Raw genomic sequence first — 17,511 nt, forward strand, 5'->3', positions numbered from 1 at the left:
GTGAATGAATCCAATTTTGCTACAAGAGAATTAGTGAAAAGAAAGGCCGGTTCGTCTGGGTTTAAAGGGCCCTACAATATAAGTAAAACGTTAGCTTTCCTTACAAAACTACATTTTTATTTGCTAAGAATTCACCACATTCCCACAGAGTATTATCTTTGGGTCAGACATAAGGAGCTGTCTTTGAGGTGAAATAAAATTTTACCTACGTCCTTTTGAAACTTAAGTAACTAACAATCCTTGGGCAGTTGACAGAAAAACCACTCTATGGAGAGTTCTGCTCTATTTAGACAGTGCTCCAGTGTGGCATTTTAAGGCACAGTACAGTATTTCCATTTCAGAAACTAGTTCAGAATTAAGCACACCTGTTAAAACGTAGGATCACTCATTAGTGGTGAGAAAGGAAGAACCACTCATCCATGACTTAATTCAACAGAAATTACTCAACAAAACAGATCTTTGTTTTGTTTGGAAAAATAAATGTTTAAAAATAGTACTCATATTGTTATTTTTAGGTGTGATAGTGACATTACGGTAATGTATGAAAATGCCACATTTCTTAGAGATGACCACTGAAATGTAGAGTGGGGAAATGACATCATGTCTAGGATTTGCTTTAAAATGCTTTAGCCAGGCAGAAAAGGATAGATGAAGCAAAGATAGCAAAATCTTGATAACTGCTGAATCTGGGAGATGAGCACAGGTTAAGACGGATAAGGAATGTTAAAATACAAGGATGAGAATGTTGTGGGGGGGTTGGAGATCAAGCTTCAAACAAATGAGTAGCCCATTGATTTAATGTGAAACTCAAGTGGCATATCTTTTTGCTAAAGAAGAATGCCTAAACATGGTAAAGGATGTAAAAAAACTGATAATTATCTGGGTAATTCAAGAGAAGACTTGTCCTTTCATGTGGGTACTCTGGCTGGGGAAAGAAAAAAAAAAGTGCTGTTGGTCTAAATTATGTAGCTAACGGCCTTGTTTCACCATTTCTCTTGGTTTCCCTAAACAAAACCAAACACAAATTCTGGCGGCAAAATGTTATTGGTTATGAGGCCGCACGAGGTAAATTAGCAGACGAGATCTTTACGTGGCCTTTAGGGACTGCTGGATCAAGAGCTTCTTTGGTCCCTAAGATAAGTAAATCCAGAATGATATATGTTGGAATCTAAATTTTTATTCAAACTATTAGCAAGCAAGACACATTAAGGCCACTATGCTATACAAGATAAAAGATGTGAAAGAAATTGTGAGGAGAGAAATCCTTTTCATCTGTTGGCACTTTTTCTTCCTATTTTATTAGCAGGAAGATTTTTAAGAGGCTCTTTCAAATGGTCTCCCCAAATGAACCTTAATTTCTCCTTTCCAGAAAGTGGGGGGCTACGATAGGATTATAGCTTTTCCTGCTAAGTAAGGACATGGATACTTTACCTGCCATTCTCTTATTTGGTAGGACGGCACATCTTGAAAAGAAGAAGAAAAGTCAGCTAGGGTTAGATAGGGGTCCTTAAAACTTTTTCAGAGTACAACAATGGTCTCCTGTGTTCACATGCTTGTGACAAAGAAAGGAACCTGTTTTCAAACGTATACGCATGTGAGTTACAGACATCATTGTTTTTTCTTTAATAATTGGGATAGGAAAAACTATCAAGGGCAGCCAAGAGATTCAGGGAACTTCCTAGATGGCTATCCTGCTTTTCCGGCTGATTAGGGACAAGGACTTAGTGTCCCACAGTATCTTCACACTGAAGAGGCTGGTCCTCATGTTGAGCAAATCCCCTGGGTCGTAACTGAGCTCCTTCCTTTTGTTCTGCTCTCTGTGAGGCAGTGTCAGACTGTCAGGTGTAGAAGGAACTCCATCAGGTGGGTGCCCACCCCCTGCAACTGCGCTTCAGAGGGCGCCGCCACCTGCAGGTGCTGGGCAGGACGCTAAAGGCCATATCTGCCACGTCCCGGACCCATGTACTGTCTGGTTATAGAACATCTTCTCCTGATTCACTCTGGCAAAGCTTGATATCTTTGTAGTTAGTATCTTAAGTTTAAAACCTGAACCCACCAAAACAGAGAGGAGCCTCTTAGTATCTTTATAATTGCCTTTTGAAGAATTCTCCATTGAATAGATGAGTTATATACATCCATAGAGTGAAAATCATGTCCTAAAAGGAAGACAATGTTATAAAAATGAATTGGGGAAGCAGACTTGGCCCAATGGATAGGGCATTCGCCTACCACATGGGAGGTCCGTGGTTCAAACCCTGGGCCTCCTTGACCCATGTGGAGCTGGCCCATGCACAATGCTGATGCATGCAAGGAGTGCTGTGCCACGCAGGGGTGTCCCCCGCGTAGGGGAGCCCCTTGTGCAAGGAGCCCCTTAAGGAGAGTCGCCCAGCGCGAAAGAAAGTGCAGCCTGCCCAGGAATGGCGCCGCACACACGGAGAGCTGACACAAGATGACGCAACAAAAAGAAACACAGATTCCCAGTGTTGCTGATAAGGATAGGAGTGGTCACAGAAGAGCACACAACAAATGGACACAGAGAGAAGACAACTGGGGGCGGGGGAAGGGGAGAGAAATAAATTTTTAAAAATCTAAAAAAAAAAAAAAAAGAATTGGTGTCCCATGTCATGATGGGTGAACATTCTTTACCTAGTCCTAAATGAAAAGCAATTGCAGAACAAACCCATGTGTGTGAATGATAACTACACATATACCCATTAGGATATGCACAGAAAAGATCAGGAAAAATACACTCCAATCCCTTGACAGTCGTTACCCTGTGGGGGTGAGATTACAGGGGCGGAGACCCACAGCTCTGAGTCATGTATTGCTGTGATGTGAAAAATGCAATGAGCAAGTACTGCTATCATCATAAAAAGAGCAAAGTTTTTAAAGGCTGGTTTCCAATTAACACTTCCTCTTTCTTGTGCCCCCTTTCTTGCAGGAACTACAAATCAAAGCTGAAATGTGCACTTCTGTGGGTTTTTTTAGTGTCAAATAACCCCTTACTCTTCCTTTTTCCAAGACTAAGAATCTCCATTCTCATAGTTGGGTAAGTCATCTGGGATGGTAGTGAAATATTTCCCTAAAAGGAAAAGATGCTTTCCCCCTCATCATTAAGGCAACTTGCTTTTGGGCGCCAAGGACTCTCAACTGCAGAGTCCTAAGGAGTGCAGATGAAACCTTACTGTGCTCAGGGCACAGCAGGTTAAACATGGTCCCAGCCGCCAAGGACTTCACAAAGGAAAGGCAGACATCACATCAAAGGTGCATGCAAGAGCACAGGCCAAACGTTCTCGGACAATCCAGCAGTAAGTCGGTCTGTGTGCAGGCGAGGGGCAGGCCAAGACCTCAGACCTCTCCCACCGCAGGGCCACAGGGTGGCACCTGGACCACCAAGCTCCCAGAACAATTGTCTATGGCCTTGGGTGCTTTTTCCCTTGTTTCATAAAGAGCTCTACTCGGATCATCACTTTTACAAGTGCCCTGACCTGAAAACATGCGTCCCCAACACCAAGGGTGTCTAAGCAAGGACTTGCAGACAGTAGTGGGGATGACAGACATGCTGACTGCACTGTCAGGAATTTCCTTGGATCCACTGATGCTTTCACTTAAAAATGTAAAGATCCATTCCTATCATATCCTCTATTCTAAGGGGCCACACTCATACACTCTAACTCTGAAATATTATGAAAAACTCACAGAGGTCACTTATGAACCACCTCATGTCCTGCCACCCTCAAATTCAAAGAAATCTCTCATTGAAAGCCTCAGGAGCACCCCTATGTACAAAATGCTCTTGGATTTCACTTATGTGTAACAGTTTCCATTTTTATGATTTAGTCAGCATAATTGCTGTTCTAATGCTCAAAAAAGACACAATTATATGTGGGCAAACATATGTGGGCCTATATTTGGGGACAATCTGGTTTAAAGGACACAGGGTAAACATAGGGCTTGGATTATAACATGAGGTCAAACCACAGACAGCATTGTTTCATGTTGCATAAAGTTAATGTGGGCCTATAAAAAGCTTTGTGTTTACTGGGGGTTGGGACATTCTTTTGGTTATGGGGGAACAGGGAGGACTGGAGAGTTGAAGAGAAACAAAGATGGGACGGGAAGAGCAGCTCTGCCAGCACATAAATTTCCTATCACACTATGGGGATAAAGCTGTTTTTGTTTGATGTTTGCAAAGAAAGGAAAACACAGCTTGACCCTAAAAAGCTTTCATTTATAATATGCTGAGCCATGTTTACATCATGGGAGAAGGTTCATGCAGTGTGGCAACAAAGCAAAATATTTAAGGAAAAAAATGCAAAGGTCATTAAGTAGCTCCAGACGCCAAGCCGAGAGCACGCAATACAAAATGAGAAGTGGTAGGATTTACACCATGGTACGAATTGATCCGCTTCCAACACTCAGAGGAGCTACTGAGAGGAACTGACCCTCCTCAGCCCACTGCATCTCTCCCCTAAGTGTCCTCAAACTATGTGACATGGGGAAGGAGAGGTCAGGACAAGAAGAATAGGAGCTTGTCAGCTTGTGGACTCGCCAAGACCAGCTGTAGCTGCAGAGTGCGCCGTCTGGGGTCCTGGGTGCAACAGCGAGTGCAAAAGCCACAAAGAGTACGCAGGAGGAGTCGGCCACAGAAGACAGCACGGAGGCTACCGACCCAACTTGTGACAGCCAACTAGGCTGCTCGCCCCCTGCCAAGCCCACGGCTGTGGTTGTCAGCGCATTGGAATCACCTGAACTGCTTTTTAAAAAAGTCCTTGTGTCCAGCACCCCCTTCCAGAGTTCCGCATGGAATTGGTTTGGAGCATGGCCTGGGCAGCAGGATTTTCTTATTCCACTGTGCAGCCTGGGCTGCTACCTACTGCCACATCCTTATAAGGAGCGAGTACGTCACACCGGGGAGATCTGGCATGATGTCGTGGTGACGTTAGCACTTAGGGCAGTGCTGGTCAAAATTTAGTTCGTAGAGGAAATGTCTGTGTTAGAGGGGCCTTGTTAAAATGCAGATTCCCATTCGGTGGTTGGGAACGGGGCCAGACCACCTGCATTTCTCACAGCAAGCCTCACAGTAAGCGTATTGCCTCCGTCGTCTGGCCACAGAGGTGAAAGTTACAGATCACATGACTGTTGGCCATTTTAGATAAAATTTAATCCTCTTTCTCCTTCAATGACATTGCTGAAGGTCCTTTCATTTTCTTGGATAATCAGGATAACCATGATGGACGGTGAGGCCCATGGAGATTACAGTGTATGATGCCATGTCCGTTTATTAAACGGCACCAGTGTGTGCTGGTTTCTTCTTGGGGGCATGGAGGGAGGGACAAGAGAGTTGGTTCTTGTGTCGGCTTTTGGCCAACTCTCATCTTTACCAGTCGTTACTAGTGGAATTGCCTTCCCTATTCCCAGCAGCCCTCCTTCCCTCTTCCAGAGCCCTCTTTTTAATTTGCAGCTGGCAGGAAAGCAAGAGAACCATAATTGTTGGACTCTAAGAAGAGCCCGGTGGTTAAGAAGAGCACGGGCTCTGGACTGGGACTGCCTGGCTCCCAGCCCTGGCATCTGCCACGTACCTCCTGGGACCTTGGCCTCCACCTGGGCTCTCTCAAGGAGCTTGTACAAAGACCAGGAGGGTATCTGACAGTAAACCCTCCAAGGCAGGGCATGTGCAAGGAAAGTACATGACATTTGGCGCTACTCAAAACCTTGTGATCATGGAGCGCAGATGTGGCTCAGCGGTTGAGCGCCAGCGTCCTCCATGTGGGTCCTTGGGTTTAATTCCTGGCACCCCCCACCCCAAAAAAAAGTCAAATTTTTTTTTTTATATCTGCTCAGGCTGTTCAAAGCTTTTTTCCTTCTTGTTTCTCACCTGTGTTTCAGATCGCAGTTGTTGCTAGATGCAGCGACCTCCACACAAATGCAGATATTTCTTTCTCTAAATCCATGCAACTAGGCCAGAACAGGCAAGAGTGATCTCCAGAATACTAACTATGCAAACTAAGATGCGTTTTCACAAGATTTTTTAAATCTTTCAACCCAATTATCAGAAACAGCCCAATGATATTACGTTCTAGGTTCTTCTAGCGATACAAATCCTGCCAGGACTAGGTTCCAGTGAGTTTAATGACCTTGCCTCCAAAGGGATCTGAGGCCTGCTCTCACACAACCTCCACCTGGCTTAACAGTCTTTGGAAGTCTTGACTGGTTTCCAAGGAAGGCAACCGCTGCTCTGCTGGGCAATTTTCACCACAAAATTCGTGGGCTGTTTCTCTATTGAAAAATTCCAACATGAAATTTGGACACATTAACAAGAACAATCCCAAATGAAAGCAAAGAGGTAAGAGCTGGAGGGAGACCCCAGGCAGGACCCCTGTGCTAGCTGTCAGTCGGCCTCTGGCCTCCGAGCCACGGTGGATGCAAGGCGGGTTTTTCAATGGTGTTTGTAAATCTATCACCTTTTGCGTGTTTCGGCAGCCTCTATGCTAACCTCAGTTAAAGATGAATAAGTGGATGTTGCCAAGGTTAGAAGCTCCCACATAACCAATATAACTTTTTATTTTTTAAAGATTTACTTATTTATCTCTCTCCCCTTCCCCTCCACACCCCCCCCCCTCCGGTTGTCTGCTCTGTGTCCATTTGCTGTGTGTTCTTCTTTGTCCGCTTCTGTTGTTGTCAGCAGCACGGGAATCTGTGTCTTTTTTTGTTGCGTCATCTTGCTGTGTCAGCTCTCCATGTGTGCGATGCAATTCCTGGGCAGGCTGCACTTTCTTTCACGCTGAGCAGCTCTCCTTATGGGGTGCACCCCTTGCGTGTGGGGCTCCCCTGCGCGGGGACACCCCTGCGTGGCAGGGCACTCCTCGCACACATCAGCACTGCGCGTGGGCCAGCTGCACACGGATCGAGGAGGCCCAGGGTTTGAACCGCAGACCTCCCATGTGGTAGATGAATGGGCCTAACTACTGGGCCAAGTCCTCTTCCCACCTTTTTTTCTTTCTTTTTTTTTTTTTTTATCTAATTCCATCTCCACTGGACTCTTCTCTTTTTCAAATCTTCATACTATACTTTTCCTCTTCGCTATGCTTACAGCATACCTTTACCTTCCTAATACATCAAATGGTGAATTCCAATTTCCTTCTTCTTCCCCCAAATACTATTACCAGACTGTGCTTCCCTTTGCTCAGACTATTTCTTTTAAACAGTTCATTCCCCCACATTCACCGTGAGAAGTCATTACAACAAAGGAGTCTCCAGGAGCTTTTAACAGCTGGCACTATCAAGAAGCAGTTCAAAATCAAAGGTCAAACGTTTATTTACTGATATATAGTGTAATGTATACTGGGGCAATGGTGTAGCTAGCTGTACAGGTAATTCGCGAGAAATCGTCCAAAAGGTTTCAGATGTGTTTACAACAGATCTATAACAGATTATTAGGACAACTAAGGAATATCTTAGGGCACGTGTAATGCTCCACTTAGAGTCACTGGTCTACACTGAGGTAAACGGGGCCAGGGATATTTGTCACAATTCTGATGCTGCCAATCAGCTCACGTGTCCTGAAGTAAGAATCAGCCTTCTCTTTGTAATGCATTCACATTCTAATAATTCTTAGAAGCAAGATACTGGTCGCACATACTAAGTTCTTGCTAGCACCTTAAAAAAAACAAAACCTTTGGCTGCCACCATCCATGGGTTTTGATGTCCCTGCTTGAAGTTGTAGGGATTCATTTACTGAAAGGATACATCTGAGACACAAAATTTCAAGATCTTAGCCCCCTTAATGTAACCCTAATCAGATGTCTGCCAAAAGTAACATTAATCAGATGTCTGCCAAAAATAACTATCTTAAAGACATCCAAAAGGAATTATCTTTGGCTCAAAGCACCTTTACTGAAAGAGAAGATGAATTAAGGTTCATGAGGACAGAGGATTTTTTTTTTGGTCTGCTTTATTTACAGGTGTATCCTAAGTACCTAGAACTATACCTGACACATAGCAATAACTCAAATGTTCATTAAGTGAATGGCTGAAAAATTGCCTGTAAAACTTCAAAGTTAGTAAATGAGGAAGGGCCTCGCTTGGCAGAAGAGTTGCTGCAGATGTGATGGCTGTTCACTTTTTTATCCCCAAAATAAAGGCAATGAACTGAAACAGAACAGAGATCTTTGTTCTCCAGACAAACCATGCCCCGACAAAAGCAGCCCTATCCAACTCCCCAAAGCAGCTTGGGTCCTGCTGGGCAGGAAGGGGGCAGGTTTGGGGAAGCTGCACAGCACTGACATGGAAACGAGTGGCTGAAATGCCAACTTTCTCCTGAGAACAGAGAGGATCTCGAGTGTGTTTGCTCTTTCCGGGTGCACCCACCCCAGCTTCATGTAGAAGAGACGACCTGACGCTAACGCAGGAAGTTCGGCAGCAACTGCTTCAGGGACAATGAAAGTGGAAACTGAATCTCCTCCCGAAGGGCGCACCAGTGAACGGGCTGCCTTTGATGGCGAGCTCCATTCTTGGTTGTTTCCCATCACGTTGTACGGTTTCTCTGAAAATGAGTGAAAAGTGATATGGGGACGCGCCTCCACCACACCGTCCACCATCCCTCCCTCCTCCAACACCTGTTCTTCAACTGAAAAGTGTAAGGATGTGGGAGGATCACCACAAAGCCAGTGTCTGCAATGCTAGTTACGTGGCCAGGAATGCATATGTCCTCTTCAGGCATTATTTAGAAAATAGCAAGTCCGTGAAGTGCTAGCTCCGCCAGAACGCAGCATCTGCCACCCATTAGCAATTGAAGTTAAGCAGGTCTAGCTGAGAACCAGCTAAAAACAATGGCAGCATCTCACAGAGGTACAGTTAATCTCTGGTTTCTAAAAAAGCCTCCCGGGCTCTCAGCTAGGGAAGGATGCATACTAGGACAGGAACAGGAGTCTGGAAGGTCTAACGGAGTCATGTCAAATCATATCATATACTTTTTTTTTTTAAAGATTTATTTTTATTTCTCTCCCCTCCCCCCTCCCAGCCCAGTTGTCTGTTCTCTGTGTCTATTTGCTGCATCTTCTTTGCCCGCTTCTGTTGTTGTCAGCGGCACAGAAATCTGTGTTTCCTTTTGTTGCATCATCTTGTGCGTCAGCTCTCCATGTGTGCGGCACCATGCCTGGGCAGGCTGCACTTTCTTTTGCGCCGGGTGGCTCTCCTTACGGGGCGCACTCCTTGCACTTGAGGCTCCCCTACGCCGGGGACACCCTGCGTGGCAGGGCACTCCTTGCACGCATCAGCACCGCACATGGGCCAGCTCCACACGGGTCAAGGAGACCTGGGGTTTGAACTGCAGACCTCCCATGTGGTAGACGGACGCCCTAACCACTGGGCCAAGTCCGCTGCCCATCTTCACTCAGCCATTCAACAAACATGCATAGAGCACATCCTCTGTGCAGGCACGGGACTGGCCTCTGAGGATACAGTCATCGAGGACAGAAACTTCATGCCCTGGCAGGCGGTCAAGTCCAGTGCTGGAGAGGGCCCACCCCAGAGGTAGAGAAGGCAGGTGTGTGATTTAGGCAGTTCTGCAAAAACCACCCGAAGCCAACATCCATATGGAAGATTGTGGCCAAATACAACAGTTTTCCGAAACGGGGACAGCATGCTCTGTCATTCACAGAGCTGCCTTTGGAGTCTGTCCTCACTACATAGAGGCAGCAATGAGGAGAGAAACCAGAGCTGGGCTGAGGATCTGAATTCTAGTCTCATCTCTGCCAGTAAGACCCTTCATCACCCTGGACGAGGGGCAAGCTTCTCTTCTGGTCCCCTGCAAGACGGTGCTTTGCCTTCCAGCTGTTCAGGAGGACATCTGAGTAGCGCACCTTTGGGAAGCTGGGGAGAATTACACATTCTTTGTAATTTTCCCAAGGCTTTAGATTTCTGGGCTACCCAAAGTTTGGAAAAGCACCTGGAAACTGATATGAGTAGTATATAAACATGCTAGCTGTTTCAGGCTGTGGTCAGGATTTGCTGTTTCAAGAATATCTACTGTAAAGCTGATAAAACTTACAAATACGAGCCAAAGAGCATGTCCACTGAGCACCTGCCATGCTGCGTGCACTCAAATGCCGGACAGGGGATGCAGCAAGGATGACGAGTTTACATTCCCCGAGCCCTCCCTACGTGCCGTGCACTTGTCAAAGCATTTTTAATCTCCAAGCAACACTATAACTACGTACTGATATCCCTCCTCATTTTATAAGCAAGAAAATTAAAGCACAGTGATCAGAAGCCATCCCAAAAACCAGAGTACTAAGTAATAGAGCTGAGATTCAAACTAGGGTAAAGTGCTTATATTGTACTTTTTCTTTTTCACTTTCTTTGTATTGTTCTTTTTCTTTTTACATAATCAAAGCACTCTTTTTCCCACTCTAGTGGGAACTCTGACCCAGCAGAGCAGCACATTCTATGTAGTCTTGCCCCAAACAGTAGCCTTAGCTAGGGTCCTGTGCTTTCAATCGGTGCTAGAGCTGCTCTCTAAATGACCTCCTTGCTCTCTAAATTCCAAGAGAACACGTTTACAAAAGTTCACATTAACTTCTACAATTTGACAGGATCTCAAGGAAAAAGGGCGTCATGACAGCCCCGTGTCACTCTTTCCCGTGGGAACATGAGCATCATCGTAAGCAAGAGCACCGCGTAATAGGACACCACTGACCCAAAGACAGAGGAAGGAGAGCACGGCAGAGGGGCAGCCACCTCCTCTCCGCTGGGAGGTCCAAGAACCACTACCTGAAGACACAGTTAACGCAATTCAGAGCTGAGTTGAAGAACCACCTTGAGGAGCAAGAGTAAGCCTCTCTCTCCCACACACCACGCCTAAATGCTTCTAATTTCTTCCCCAGCAACGATGGTACAAACTACATGACAGCTCAACGACACTCCCTCAGATTGTGTTTCCAGTTTCAATGGCTTTGATCTAAAAATCAAGTCTGTGGCCTAGCTAGACCTGCAGCTATGTCTTATTCTATACTCCAACATTTTCTAGAACTATCAGATAAATAAATCCGTAGTTGATAAATGGATCAAAAAGCTGATTAGGAGATTCACTGGACAGTCTCACTCCTAAAAACCTGAGGTTTCCTATACACATATTCCTTGATCCTTAATAAAAAAAGCCTTTAACATGCTATTAAAATAAAACCCAACCAAGGAAAGGTAAAGCAAACAGAAATCTTTGTTCAAACTACATGGTTTGGGAAAGAAGGGGGAAAAAAATCAATTTGTGGGAAAGACTAATAGTCATGAGAGGGGCAGTGCTTACTAACTTCGTATGTTTAGTTTGGCTGTAATAAATTCACGTCCAAATTAAGTCACACCCCAGCCCTGATATCTTAGCTGAAGGTTAAAGAATATGCTTTATATAAGATTATAAGGGTGAACAAACATGTACGCAATTCTTCAAGCTGTCACTGGCATTCATTCAACAACGGTTTACTAAACTTTGGGTACTCAGCACCCTACACTTGAGGGCAGAGTCTGCAGAGACATCATCATGTGTTTAAGGTGAAACTCTACAAGGAAGGAAAGCTACTCATGTATGAATCAATTGTGTATGTAATAGAACACAGTTGTTTTTCTAAAGCAGGCTTCAATGGCAATGATCCTTCAGAAAGACCACTGCTGTGGGAGCAGTGGATGCTGGCATTTTCTAGAAAAACATGGCTTGAGTTTATAGCCAGCTGAATTTCTAAAATATAAATTTTTAAAGAAGTTTTAGATTACAGAGAAGTTACATCAAAAGTATAAGGATTCCCATATAACCCGCCTTCCCTTCCTACATCTTCCCCCATTAATAACAACTTACAAGTGTGCGGTACGTTTATTACCATTGATGAATATTGAAACCTATAGGTTACATAGTAGTTTGTACTTAATTCCAGTGCCCCACGTTCCACCTATTCTTCCCTCCCCCTCCCCTCAGAACCTCTGGTAACCACTACCTTTATATCAATGTCACATGTCCTTCTGTTCCTACAATATTCGTAAGTTGATTTTGTCCCTGGTTCCATTCCCCCTTAAGTTTGTTCATTCAACGCTGAGGATTTGGGGGTGGCAGTGCCTGCTCTGCCTCGGAGAGGGGGGCTTGGATCTGATGTGGCAGATGGAAGGAGCTATTTTGCTTGCAGTTGTAGATACTGTTTCCCAGGGTGGGGGCTGTCCATCATCTTTCTGTTGGTTGTCCTGGGCTAGTCTGATGACTTGGAGAGTAGGCAGGGACTGCAACTCTTCTGAGATTCAGGGTTTAACCAGCACATGAACAAACTGAACATTCAAGTCTGAGACACATTTAACAAGCAGAGGTTCTTAACCTTTTTGAGTTCCACAGAGCCCCTTGCAAGTCAGGTGAAAACCATGGACCCCTTCTCAGAATATAGTGGCAGATAGTTTTATGACACCCAACATCAGAGGTCAGAGAATAAATACAGTAAGTTGATTTTTTCAATTCAAGCTCATAGATACCCTAAAATCTTTCCACAGACCCCCTGTGGATTCAAGGACCCCTGTTAAGAACCCCTACTAACAAGTATAGTGCTAATTATAGGTGCAAATAAAAGGAGTGGAAGAATCACAAGTAGGGAACTTATAAATGAGTCTAAATCTGTTACACTGGGGAAATAGGTTGGCATATATTTCAAGGTAAGGCCCACTGACAGGGTGCTGATTTCAAGGAACTATGTGCCTTGCCTAGTGCCCAGATGTCTCAAGAGCCCTCAGGAGCACCCCTATTTGAGGCTTTGTTCACAGTGGCAGTTAGTGAGATCTGCCTGAGATGTGCATAAGTACAACCTCTGAAACGACCTCTGGACTCATTTTGAAGTCTTAGCCATAAAAACTCTTGTATTTGATGTTTCCCCTTCTTTGGTCAAGGTCTATTCCCAAATGCATCACTGGTTGGTGCTTGCTGTTAATTCCTTGGTTCCAGGGAGGCTTATCCCTGGAGTCATGCCCCACTCACAGGGGAGGGGGGTGAGAGTGGGGTAGTATATTTATTTGCTGCGTTTGGCTTAGAGTCTACCTATGAGTAACAAAGAGGTTTACAGGAAGTCACTCTTAGGCAGTAGTTATTCTTAGAAATGGCCAGCTGAATTCATAGTTATCTTCCTTGCTCAGGTCCTAGGACCTGGAAAAATCAGCTCCATCTGTAGCCACCTCTGGGATAATGAAAGGGCCCAGATTTTGAAGTCAGATAAACATGGGTCTGAATCTTGGCTCTCAAAATTAGCTTTGTGACCTTGGGCAAGTTACTTAATTCCTGTGAGGTTTGGTTCCCTCCTCCATAAAACTAAGATAATACAAATGTTACAGAGTGTCTCTGTGGATTAGAGATAAATTACATAAAGTGCACAGAACAGTACTGAATATTTAGTAAGTCCAAGTTGTCATGATTATTTTGTATTACACATAAAAGGCTAAGAGAGGAATGATGTTGCTTAAGAAAAACTAATTAAAACAGAAGCGCAAAAACGTGGAGGGAAGGGGTTCCAGGTCAAAGAATTTTCAGTCCCTCTTCTCTAAATCATGTAGATCTACATGCATGCTTTTGTTTCTAATGGCATACCAAATTTATCACCTCTATCATACTCATTATTAAATCTTCCATCTCAGTGTTTTATAGTTTTAAAAAAATAATGAACAGTTCCAGAAGTAACTTCCAGGATTCTTTTAAATGAAGACTATACCCAAAACATGCCTGGTAAGAAGTGGGGTTCTACTGAGCCAGCTAATATTCCCCATGAAGCAGCACAGCCTATGTTAATTACAGCTTAGATAAGGTAAACCAAGGGTTGGAGAGTCCAGTTTCCTGGAAGGCTGGATCTTTGTCCAGTTTCAGGTTCATGGGTAGAAGAGCTACTCACTCATCTGCTGAGACCTCTATGGTCTTCTGAGACCTGTCCAAATTGCTCTGCACCACACTCTAGGGCTCAGGACACTGGTTTCCATAGCTGTGCTTCTCAGGCTTTTAATGCACATCTTTTGAAGATGCAGGTTCTGAATCAGGAGGTCTGGAAGAGCCCAGAGATTCTAGCAGGCTCCCAGGTGATGCCCGTGTTGCTGGCCTCCTGACCACATTTTGGATAGCAAAGGTCTCCAGGGTCAGGATATTCAGAGAATTCACAAACCGAGGACATTATTCCTCCCTTCTTGGGATTCCAAAGCAAAACAGAAGCAGCAACCACCAACTGACTCTCTTTTTAAGAGATTATGGTAAAAGCATAAGACCAAGAGTATCCAGAGCTCTGGACGTCCATAAAGAAAGTAACTCAGATCTAACAAAACCAGAAAGCACGGTCACAAGGACCATGACCACCTTCTCAAGCTGAAAACATCCTCTCACATTCCTCTCGTTCACCAAAACAAAGTCTTGACTATTCTCCTGGATATAAAATTTCCTTTTGTTAGACCTTATGGTTGTTTCTCTGCATAGCTGTTAAGGAAAACATATCAAGATGCTGCTATTGTCTCTTGAGATTCTTGGTGTAAAAGAAACACCACACTACTTTAAAAAAATCTGGAAAAGAGGACAGTAATGGCATAACAAATGAAATCAGCTTAGAACAACAATCAGACGCCAATGGTTTCTGGAAATCTGACATGCATTCTCTGTCACTGATTTATGTGGAGTCTGACCTTCAGGGACTGAACAAATGAGGGAACCATATCGGGGCACTTTCCATGTTAACTCAGACACTTTATACTGTGGTAATAGGAAAACAATGCCTAAGAAATCCTGTGGTTGTGAGAATGGAACACAGGACTGGAACCAGGCAAGTAAGCAGCTCATTTTACCAGCTGGGTGACCTTGGTTACCCAAATTAACTTCTTTATGTCTTTACCTGTCAGGTGACTAGAATGCCACCTCTTCTAACACATTGGGCACATGAGGGGTGAACACTGAACACAAAGGGCCCTTCCCAACCCCAAGAAATGACTCCTGATTCACCTAAGTCATTTCATTTCCATGCCAATGACATTTAAAAGCATGGGAACGTCCTGTGGCTGACAGTGCCCGTGTACCACTAAACTAATCAGACTTGGTACCACGTACACCTGAACCTTTGGGTATGCGAACCTGTTTCTTGCAGCTGAAGGCATTATGATTGATTCACCTGCCATAAAACTCTTTCCCTAAGTTCACTTCTCAGGACTGCTGTTACTTGTACTACCCAATGTTTATCCTAGCATCCCAAGCAGATTGTAAGATTCTCGGAGACAGGATTAGGCGCATGCAGTAGGATCTCAGTGCCCTGCCTGCACAGTACCTTAAGTAGCAGACAACTAGTAAATATTTAGACACATGACAAGTCTCTTCCATCCCATGAGAGCACTGGAAGCCAAGAATGCAATGGAAATAAATAAATAAAAGGTTGGCCTTCACCTCAAAAGTAGCGAGCAGTGGCTCTCTCCTTTTGCTGGGTATGAGAATCACATGAGGATCAGCTTTAAAACTGCTGTTTCCCTAGCCCAACCCAGGCTGATTTTTAACAGGCACCCAGGTGACTCTGACGGGGGTGATCCATGGACCACATTCAGAAAAACTGTTCCTCTTCTGGTGGCTCAGCAATCTTGACCTTTCTTCGTTCTCACACAACACAGCCATATCAACTACCCACAATCCTCCAATCCTTTCACCCAGAGGCCGTGACAATGATACACACTGTCCCAACTGAAGGTCAGAAGACAGCCAAGTGCCAAGTATTTCCTTGCTGTTGGCTTTGTATTTTCAAAAAAAAAAACGCAAATCCAAGACCAGCCATTCACCTTTGCCATGCCCCACTGTTTACACTCACACTCCAGCCCGTTTTCCTTCATCAACTTTCAACTCTTCCCTTCCTCTCCACTCCTTCCCCCCAAACTCCACCACGCAATTTCTCCAGGGAGTGGTAAACGTTCTTAGGGTCTCGGCACACACTCCAGGTGCAAACTCCGTTACCGGTCGTACCTCCGGTCCAGAAACAACACACAGAAGTGCGCACAAAAGAGTACCGACCCAGCTTCTCCCAGCACAGCGGGCGGCCCGCGGTCCCCGAGCCCTCTCCACACCCATCCACCAGGGCGCCGCGTGCAGCTGCGGGGCCTTACCTGAAACACGTGGTGAGCTCGCCCGAAGGCTTCAGGCACGGGTATGTGGTCGTCGCTATTTTGTTTTCTGCGCAAACTTCTCTGGGAAAAGAAGGTGGAGTGTACACGTCGTTTATTCTAAGCGCGGGAGCGGAGAGCAGTGTGCGCGCTGGGGAACGCCTAGCGCGCCCCAACTTCGGGGTCGGCGTGCCCGCGTGCCGAGGCCGCGGGGAACCCCGAGCGCCCAAGCGAGCGGCCCCGAAGGCAGGGCGGGGCCGGAGGGGGTCCCACACCAAGAGGAGCCCCAAGCCAGGAGAAAGGAAGAGCCGCAGAAGCGGGGCTCGCGAGCTGCACCCACGGGCGAGCGGCAGGAATGCGACATGTGACGGAGCCCGGACCCACGGATGGGGCAGCCGAGGCTGAGCACGCCGAGTCTGTTAACGCAGCAGAGTTCCGTGTCGACGGGGCACCCCGCCAGTGCCTGGAGGAGCGCGGTCGTGCGAGTCGCTGCAGGGCTTGGTGGCAGGAGGAACGGCCCGTGCCCCGCGAGCCGGGCGCACGCCACCCCGGGGCTCGCCCTCCGCGGGGCTGGCAGCGCTTACCTGTCGCCGTCCTTGGGCTCCTCTCGGTAGGACCACGTGTGTCCCAGCGCCAGGAGCAGCAGCAGCGGACCCAGGCTCCTGCCCAGCTGCTCCCTCGCCGCTCCTCTCCGGCTCGCGGGAGGCGGCGGCGGCACCATCAGGGAGGCTCCCGGCTCCTTCCCCGCGCTCGAGTGCTCTCCCCGCCCTGCGCCGGGCTCCTCTTCGGCCACCACCGCCGCTTCCCTCTGCCCGGCAGGGGGCGCGGGAGGGCAGGGGCTTGTGCGCCACCTGCGCCAGGCGCAGGGTTTCGGGGGGCGTTGCGGGGGTGAGGGATCCGGCTAGGCGTTTGGGTGCTGGGTGCACACTCCAGAGAGGCGAACGGAGTGCCCGCGGTGCTGGGCGGGCGCGGAGGATCCCGGGGTTCAGGGCGCCTCGCTCGGGATGTTCACGCCCGATTGACAAACTTCCTTGGCTTTGGGCTGCGCCCTCCCCTCTTCCCACTTCCTCCACTGGGAGACAGGAGCGGAGTGAGGAAAGCAGGCGATTGTTCGCATTTTGCACCAGGGTCGCACGACCAGGAGGAGGAACCGGTTCGCACCCGGGGAAAGGGCAGGGGGAGGAGAGGGGTTAATAAGCTTCCTTCCGGTTGTCACTGGATTTCTGAGGACCAGGGACAGACCAACCTTTGCCTTTCTACCCTGTGCTTTCCTGCTATCCTAGTAGTGTAAGGAAGGAAGAGGTGAAAGACCACGGTGAGTCTCCCAAGCCGCCTTTGCAGACCTGTAAAAGCGCTCTTAGGTTGGAGTCTGCCTGCATTAAATTGCTT

At 46.6% G+C, this 17,511-nt stretch overlaps 1 protein-coding gene across 2 annotated transcripts in view; it reads right to left on the reverse strand.

Annotated features, from left to right (window-relative positions):
• The window catches only part of CCBE1 (collagen and calcium binding EGF domains 1), a 253,017-nt gene extending 235,756 nt beyond the window's left edge, over nt 1-17,261 (reverse strand). The window contains exons 1-2 of one of the 2 annotated variants that reach the window (XM_004447182.4): nt 16,707-17,261; nt 16,126-16,206 (exon numbers count right to left, since the gene is read on the reverse strand). In XM_004447182.4, coding sequence (XP_004447239.1) covers nt 16,126-16,206; nt 16,707-16,843 — 218 coding nt within the window. In that variant the 5' untranslated portion in view covers nt 16,844-17,261. The remainder of the gene's footprint in view (nt 1-16,125; nt 16,207-16,706) is intronic. The other variant, XM_004447183.5, reaches the window with a different exon arrangement.
• Between the last annotated feature and the right edge of the window lie 250 nt (nt 17,262-17,511).

The sequence above is a fragment of the Dasypus novemcinctus genome, chromosome 16 (assembly GCF_030445035.2).
Source record: "Dasypus novemcinctus isolate mDasNov1 chromosome 16, mDasNov1.1.hap2, whole genome shotgun sequence".
In the NCBI taxonomy this organism is placed as follows: domain Eukaryota; kingdom Metazoa; phylum Chordata; class Mammalia; order Cingulata; family Dasypodidae; genus Dasypus; species Dasypus novemcinctus.